General features: G+C 34.2%; 1 protein-coding gene across 1 annotated transcript; it reads left to right on the top strand.

The window, feature by feature from the left end:
* Nucleotides 1–3,766: 3,766 nt before the first annotated feature.
* On the top strand, nucleotides 3,767–6,789 carry LOC136213854 (lignin-forming anionic peroxidase-like). The gene is made up of 4 exons (XM_066002847.1): nucleotides 3,767–4,023; nucleotides 4,113–4,304; nucleotides 4,549–4,714; nucleotides 6,169–6,789. The coding sequence occupies exons 1-4, from the start codon at nucleotides 3,802–3,804 to the stop codon at nucleotides 6,558–6,560; spliced, it is 972 nt and encodes a 323-aa protein (XP_065858919.1). The 5' UTR covers nucleotides 3,767–3,801; the 3' UTR covers nucleotides 6,561–6,789.
* The last annotated feature ends 2,414 nt before the right edge of the window (nucleotides 6,790–9,203 follow it).

The following is a 9,203-nucleotide window of genomic DNA, read 5'->3' as shown; positions in this document are numbered from 1 at the left end:
TAGTTGGAATTAAATGGAGAATTTATCATGATTTACTTAGATATATATAATATTATGTGGCCCATTGGGTATTATAACTCTATGGAAAAAAAAATCGAAATACCCCTCCTAAATTTGGCATTTTGTGAAAGTATCGAATTGATAGCATTTGGAAAAGTATATTGATTGATTAATTCATCAATTTTGATACACGTGGAAAAATGAGTTCAATTTTGATGCATCAATCAATTACTTTGAACTAATTACTTCAATTCAAATATTTTTCCTAATCTTAATTATAACTACATTTTAAAATAATAATTCTATTAACGGGTTTGAAAATAATGGATTATATGATATTTTTGAAGTAATTTTTTGATATAATGGTTTTTTTTTAAGAAAAGACTATGCATTAAATCGAATCAGAATATAAGGTTTGAACAATGAAATTTGGATGATTAGTATGCCACTCAATCAGTACTAACATAGAATAGGATGCCCTTACAAGTTCATGAACAACACTATTCAGAACGACTAGCAAAAATGATAACATTATTAAACGAATGTAATAAGACCTGAAGGCAGGTTGATTAAGATCTAAAACCACCACCTCTGTATGGATTTCAATAAGACATCCGTCCATACCCTTTCCGTTGAGCCAACTTAGAGCTTCTCGAATGCCCATAGCTTCCCCTACACGAGGCAAGAAATCACTCGCACAAGTTTGGAAAAAGCTCCACAAAACTTGTCGTTGCAGTCCCGTAGCACCGCTCCTAAACCCAAACAGACCTGACCCCGAGATAATAGAGGCATCTACATTCAGTTTAAAGCGAGTTGGAGGAGGCCGTAACCAGCGAATCACACCCCGAGCAGACCCTGCCCCACTTGGAACAACCTGCACACAAACATTCATCCCCTTTGATTGAGCATCATGTCACTCCTTCAACCCAATGCACGCTAGATGAAAACAAGCATCTGCAGAATTTCTTGAATTATTCCAAATAGAATTGTTTCTATTCAGCCACATATTCCACACAACCATAGCCCACTAGGGGTGAGCATCGGTTCGGTTCGGTTACTAACCGAACCGAAATTTTTCAAATTTCTGAAACCGAACAAGGATAAAAACCAAATTTTACCAGACCGAAATTTTTCGGTTCGGTTAACCGACCAAATAGCCGAAATTATTTTTTAAATAAAAAAATATTGAGCTTAAATAATTGAGTGAATTAAATGACTAATTTATAAAGCATACAATTATCTAAAAAAAAAGCAAGCATCCTATTAAAAAAATACCATAGATAACAAAATTAATCAAAATATATCATAAATAACAAAACTTAACATTCAAAGTATGATATTAACAAAACTTAATCCAAAAAACTTAATATTCAAAGTATGTTATTAACAAATTTACAATCCAAAAAATCAGAACCCAAAAAATTAGAACCCAAAAAGTATGTATCTTCATTTCCAATATCAAAAACAATGATTTATATATATATATATGAAAACTTCGGTTCGGTTTCGGTTACACCGAAATTTTTTCCCCAAAAACCGAACCGAAGACCGATAACCGAAATTCCCATAGTTGAAAACCGAACCGTTTATCAAAGACCGAATAACCGAACCAAATTAAAATTTCGGTTCGGTTTTCGGTTCGGTTTTCGGTTACCAGTTAATTTGCTCACCCCTATAGCCCACAAACAACAATTCTCAGCACTAAAATTCGCAAGAATGAATTCCAACCAATCATTAAAGCAAAGAAAATCGCCACCCAACATTCTACCCAAACCAAACGCGTTCCAAACAGACTGAACGTGAATACAATCTCTAAACACATGTTTGGAAACCTTTTATTCAGCCGTCACACTCCATGGTTTGCTGGCGTGCATACTGGGGCTCTTTACCAACTCATGATGCGCTCCGTGCTAGAGGTTTGCCTCTAATATCTCGCTGTCCGGTCTATTTAATGGCTTATGAGACGAGTGACCATTTGATTATTCATTGCCCTTTTGCTTCCCAAATCTGGTTCAGCATATCAGCTTTGTTTGGTAGAAGACTTGTACTTGATTCTTCTCTATAGACCCTCTTGCAACATGCATTCTCACACAAGTTCAGTTCGCAAGTCCTTTCCCTCTGGCAGGTCGCGCTTGTCAACGTTGTTTGGTTGATCTGGTCTGTAAGAAATGATTCTACTTTTGAGAGCAAGCCACCAAACATTCATGAGGCATTATGCTATCTTTGGTCTGCAATTCGTAGCTCTGATAGAATCGACAATGGATCGGTATGGAATTCTGTTGCGGAGTTATCAATTCTCCATAGTCTCGGGTTAAACGCTCGTCGTCATAGGGCCCCTCGAATCATTGAAGTTAGATGACAGCCCCCTCCGTCTAATTGGATTAAAGCTAACACTGATGCATCCGTGATCTCGGGTAGAGCTGGTTGCGGTGTGGTTTTTCGAAATAGTTAGAGGCGTCCTCTTGGGTCATTTGCCTCCCCCCTTGATTGTGCTTTTGTACACATGGCGGAATTGCAAGCTGCTATTTTTGCAGTTTCGATTGCGATGTCACGTGGATGGACTCGTCTCTGGATTGAAAGTGACTCGATTTACGTTATTCGAATTTTCTGTGTCCGTGCGCAGATCATTCCCTGGACAATGCGTGTGAATTGGTTAAATTGTTTAGATTCAATGACGCATATACATGTGGTTGTCTCCCATGTGTTCCGTGAGGGAAATCAAGTGGCGGACGCTCTTGCTAATTACGGACGTCTGGCCTCAGATTTACAAATGTGGAATACTCTTCCAGACTTCTGCTCCCTTCTTGCTAGAGATAATGCCATTGGTAGGGATATATTTAGATTTTCTTAAAACATTCTTTGTATTGGTTTCATACTTTTTTCATCTCTTCTTTTATATATTTGGTTCTTTGCCTTTTCGGGGGTGCCAACCTGATTATGATTCCCGTTGGGTTAGGTCCGTATTTCAATAAAAAAAATTTAAATATCAAAATTGGTTATTTTATTAAAATACGAATTTAATGTAATATGTAAATATTTTTATATATAAAAAATAATAATAAACCTTAATTACCAGTTTAAAATTTTAATTCAATTGATTTCTCAAGAATATCTAATGGAAAAAATAATAATTTTAAGTCTATCACAATTAATTTGTGCAGGAATATGAACAATGTTATTTTGAATGAAAATGACCTGCTACTGAATAAGTTTGAACTATAAGAAAAGTAAGCAATGTTGAGAAAAGATAGATAACCACTAAAAGGCTGCTTAGAAAATTTAATACTGTTGGATAAGCTAGCTAACTGCACTGTCCCCTCTGCATTATCACTCTTTTATGACTAAAACATGTTATTAAACTCAATACCCCCAATAATTCTATGGATCTCTCACATTTAAAATATGGTTTTTTTTTTTTTTTTTGTTACTTACAAAAATTACATTTTGAGCGTATCACGAAACTTAATTCTAAATATGTCATTTCTTCAAAAAAAAAAAATCTAAATATGTCATTATCTTTTATATATCAGAAAATAAACATGTTTTTATACCCTAATTTATAAAATTTAAACTCCAATTCATAAATTCTAACCCTAAAAAAATATATTCTAAACTCATAACTTATAAATCATAGTCCTTAAAATATATTGAAAATGATAAAAATTTTTAATTTGACATAGTTGTAAATAATTTTTAAAAATTATATTTCTATGTTAAATTTCCCTTTAAAATATTATAAATAGGGCTCCAAAACTTGTTCTACTTAATTCATTTGGAAACTTAGAATACCAAGTAATTAATATGGCATACCATTTTTCTTTATTAACTTGTATTCTTTTGTCAATAATATTATCAATTTGCTCAAGCTTGAAATGTGAAGCTCATCTTCATCCAAACTTCTACGACAAAACTTGCCCTAATGCATTGAGTACAATTCGAACTGTTATTAGAAGAGCTGTTTCGGCTGAGCGTAGAATGGCAGCGTCGCTTGTCCGCCTTCATTTCCACGATTGCTTTGTTCAGGTAATTTGTGCTATCATTGATAGGGTGGTCTCTCGTGATCTATGGAAGCTCATCATTTTAATTGTTTTAATGATTGTAATATATTGCAGGGGTGTGATGGTTCGATCTTGCTAGACGATACACCTTCAATGCAAGGCGAGAAATTCGCACGAAATAATAACAATTCGGTGAGAGGATTTGAAGTAATAGATAGAGCTAAATCTGAAGTGGAGAGTGTATGTCCTGGAGTTGTTTCTTGTGCTGATATTGTTGCAGTCGCGGCTCGTGATGCAACTGTTGCTGTGAGTTATTTTAATTTATTTTGATAGATAATAGTAATACGTGTCAGCTTAAGTTTTTGAGTTAAATGACTTCGTGATATAGTATCAAAATCTTTAAACGAGAATTTGAAAATTGCATTTTTAGAACATAATCTTTTGACATGTATTATAGTTCAATGACACAAATATGTTGCATGAATTATATAAAATTAAAAAATTAATAATCGAGTGATTAATTGAAAATATGATTAAAAAAAAAAAACAGGTTGGAGGACCATCATGGACAATGAAACTTGGAAGAAGAGATTCAACCTCTGCAAGCCTAAGCCTTGCTAATGCTAACCTTCCAGGATTCAATGATCCTCTTTCCAGTCTTATTTCTAGGTTTGAGGGCAAAGGTTTAACCGAACGAGACATGGTCGCGCTTTCAGGTTAATTTCTACTTTTACTGCTTCATTTTAATCTCGACTGCAATTTTAATAACACTTCTAAATAACTATTGATAACTAAATTGTTCACATCGCTCCGGTCAGAAATCTCGAGTTTAAATTCTAGTGCATAAAGATTACTTTAATTGGAAGGAAGAACAAATTAAATGGTGTTTGATAAAATCTCAAATGATCAGATTTACTATTTTTTTGTCAATATATAATAATAAAAGGTATTGTTGGATTTACTTATCAATTTAAGCTTTTAAGGCAAACGGTTCTTTGAAATAGTACGAGAGTTTTGAAAAATTCTATAATACCTGCGGAGCCACTAATTAATTGATGTCACTTGTATGTGCATCGGCTATCCCAGGGGCGGAGACAGGGAGGGGCCTGGGGTGCCCGGCCCCCTCCGGCCGCCGGAACCACCCTGAGTAGGGGTGGTTTCCGGCTCTCCTGTCTTGTTTAAGGTTGGGGGTGCTGAATTAGCACCCCCAGACTTGAAGCGCCCAGCTTTGGACTGCCTCAAGTCATCCGTATTTGGGCGGCTCGGCTTGGTGTTAAATTGGCCCCTCTAACCGAGCAGTTCTGTATTCGCCACTGGGCTATCCCAAGAGTAGAAATTTTCTTAGAGTCTTTTAGACCAAATAGTCGAGATTTCAAATCATGCTAACTTTATTTGTGAATAGAATTTCAACACATAATAAGATGAATATGTATTGTATATGTTTCAAATCCCAAAAGCATTCATATGCAGAAATGTAACAAAGAGGATAAACAAAAGCTTTTATTGATCTGGCATATCAACTTAAGCTTTTAATCAAATGATTCCGGTGATTCCGGTTGAACGGAGTATGGAAGAATCCTCCTTATACATAACACCAAAATTTGTAGGAATTGAAGTCTAACAAAAACTCATGTTCTTTTATTTTTGTCAATATGGTATTTGTAATTTTTTTTTTGTCCACTAGGCTATTCGTTTTGTTAAAAACAACGATCATTTAGTTTGACACTAATAACTTCAAAATAAAAAATTACAACAATTAAAATTGTTTAGTACCACTTTAACTATGAAACCAAATTTTTTATTTTTCAAAATCATCATTTCAGAGTTTTTTTTATTCAAACATTCACTTTAAAGTTGTTTAAAATGTCGCCAAATATTTAACATTTTCAAATTTAAAATCATCAATTCTTATTTTAATTTTGAGATCTTTGTTTTTTTTCAATAAAACAAACAATCAATCGCCAGTCATCTCCTAGTAGACCTCAATCTGGTTTCGAGGATTTAAAAAACACTATTGCTAGTCTCTCTAAAAAAACTATTACTAGTGTAATTATTCCCTTAAACTTTTTGAATTGACATTTTTGTTGTATTGACAGCATTTTCTACAAAAAAAAAAAAAAAAAAAAAGTTAGAAGATATTTGTGTAATGATTTGAGTGTGATACATACAGGAGCTCATACAATAGGGCAAGCTCAATGCTCGACTTTCCGGGGCAGAATTTACAACGCAACTGACATTGATGCTGGTTTTGCTACCACTAGAAGGCGACAGTGTCCGGCAGACGCCGGCAACGGAGATACAATTCTGGCACCATTGGATTTAGTGACACCCAATTCATTTGATAACAATTATTTCAGAAATCTTATTCAGAGAAAGGGCCTTCTTCAATCCGATCAGGTCCTTTTCAGCGGTGGATCTACGGATACCATTGTTAATGAATATATAAGGAGCCCTTCAACTTTCAACTCTGATTTTGCTTCTGCAATGGTCAAAATGGGAGATATTGATGTTTTAATTGTTCCTCGAGGGGAAGTACGACGTCGTTGCAATGTCGTTAATTGAGATTGTTTTTGTTTGTGAATTTTAATATTGTTGTAATAAATAAAATAAGCTGTGGGATAACATGTTGAGCAAGATCAAGGTTTCCTACAATTATATAAGTTGGGCGTTTCATTTCATTTTATATATGTCAAAAACTGTGTAGTGAATTTGTATACTTGCTATGTAATTGGCAATATATGGGTTCAAAATATTAATTATTTATAGTTAAAAACTGTACTCATTTCTCTTTTTTCTTAAAATATATCATAATTAAACTGATAATATGGCTGATATATAGTTTTAATGTAGGTTTAAAATATCTTTGTTTTTCCTAGACCAAATAGAAACTTTCTATCCAAGTAAAATATCTGACAATGATTTATATAAGTAAAAGTTGTTTGTTTATTTATTTACGCTACAAGAAATGCGGTAATTAGTGACTGAATATTTATGTTTGGGGAATTGGGACCTTTTTCTAAGTCTCTTAATAATTAATATATATCAGTGGTAGTGGACTACGTATGATACGGGCATCTCTAACAAGAATCTGAAGCAAGATGGAAGAGTGCTTCACACGGCATGTAACATCAGCTACACACCGTGTGAGTGGAGTGTTGAGTGAAGAAGTGGGTACACGAGCCACATGTCATGTCAAAAGAGCCACACAGCGTGTGGACAGAGTGCTGAGCTCCTGAAATTTCTAAAGAAATTCACACAGCGTGTGGCTTTCCTTCACATACCGTGTGACCTATGAAGTGGGGGTATTGAAGGCTCATTATCGAGCAAAGGAGCGTCCAGAAATAATAGCTACACGACGTGTCAGACATGTCACACGCCATGTAAGATAACTTCCTCATCAAGGAGACCAAACTGCTAGATTCATGTTTTGAGCTTTATTACTGTTTTGCCATTCAAGTTTATTTACCATTCTAACATTTAGCCATTTCACCTTACTTTACCCCTGTACTTTTTTTTATGAGATGTAACCCTAGTAAGGGCTTTATAGTCTTTTCTATTTGAGTTAGGGGGGTATTTAAACCCCAACTTTTGTAAAGATGGTCATATTTTTCAATCAAAATACAAAACTTAATTCTCTTGAAGAACAAGGTTACCTTATTATTAAGAATTACTCCTTGTAGTTCAGGCTAGTAAAGAAACTCTTTGTTGATTTAAGATGAAAATCAACCCTATCGTTATTTATCCGTATCAGTTGGTATTAGAGTCAAATCGTTTTCCTAATCCGAGACATCTTTTTGGCGATGGCTCAACCTAGGAACCTCAAGAAACCATGGAAGTGATGCACAAGAAGATAGAAGACTCAAAGAGCGAGATGATGGAGATACTACCAGAGCGAAGTTGGCTCATAGCTGAAAGTAGGGATGGCAGCGGGTACTCTACCTGCGGGTACCCGGCACTACCCGACCCTAATGGGACTATCCGTACCCTGTATAAAAGGGTATGAGACGGGTATGGGATCAAAACCATTACCCGTTAGAGTAATGGGATGAGTATGGAAAGACCCCCTAGGGTACCCGGTACCCGTTACCCGTCATAAATTTTTTATATATTAAAAAATATTATTGTGTTTTAGATGTAAGATGTGAGATTTGAATACTAAACTTTTGTTCTTTAACCATTAAGTGATACCACTAAACTATTTTATTTTTATTGATTAAGGTTCAATTTGTTCAATTTTTAAATCGATGATTTATTAAATTTATACTTTGTTAAATTTGTAATATTTTTTATTTTATTTATTGATTCTTAACGGGTAAGAGTACCCGCGGGTACCCGTGAATTAAATGGAAAGGGTATAGGATGCAAAACATATACCCGTTAGGGTAATGGAAAGGGTACGAGTAATTAAAAAATAAAAGGGTAAGAGGTTGGGATTGTCACTACCCGCGGGTACCCTACCCGTTGCCATCAAAAGAACACATGAGGGAGATGAGTACCTAGGTGAAGATTCAAAGCATCCTAAAACTCTAAAAGCTGCTTTTAAGAAAAGCTACAATTTGTAGCTTTCGAAAAAAACAACTTTTACAACTTATCAGAAAATCTGATATTAAAGATTTTTGGATAAAAATACTATAACTTTTAATATAACACAATGTATATAGTTTTTATTTCTTAATTTTAAGAATTTTTATTAAATTTTTTAAACTTGCGCATAATGCGCTTATATTAAAGAAGAAAGAAAAATCACCACCCCACCCGGATGTGATTCGAACCCATAACCTCCCTAGTAATAGGTATGCTCCCAACCACTAAGCTACGGATTCACCACTAGAAATTTTATTATATACTTATAAACACGTATCACTTTTTCCTCACAATATTTTTTTCCCAGAGTACTTTTTTCTAGAACAGGTTTAGTCGCAACAATCTCAAACTAGTCCTATGTAGTTCATTATTATGTTTCAAAGTAAACCAAATTATTTTTGAAAACTATAAATTAATTTTTTTTTGAACCAATAAATTAATTTTTATGAGATGAAATTAAACAAATCCAAATATTATATATATTATATAGTTCGACAACTATATAGCATAATAAAATGTGTTCTATAACACAGAAATACCTACCTTTGAAGTAAATATTTTAGGATGCATGTAAAAGGAATATATAGTTAGGTACATTTTTTTTGGAACAATATAGTTAGG

Source organism: Euphorbia lathyris, chromosome 1 (assembly GCF_963576675.1).
Source record: "Euphorbia lathyris chromosome 1, ddEupLath1.1, whole genome shotgun sequence".
Classification (NCBI taxonomy): domain Eukaryota; kingdom Viridiplantae; phylum Streptophyta; class Magnoliopsida; order Malpighiales; family Euphorbiaceae; genus Euphorbia; species Euphorbia lathyris.
Note: the sequence above shows the minus strand (reverse complement) of the source record. Positions and strands in the feature narration are given on the sequence as shown.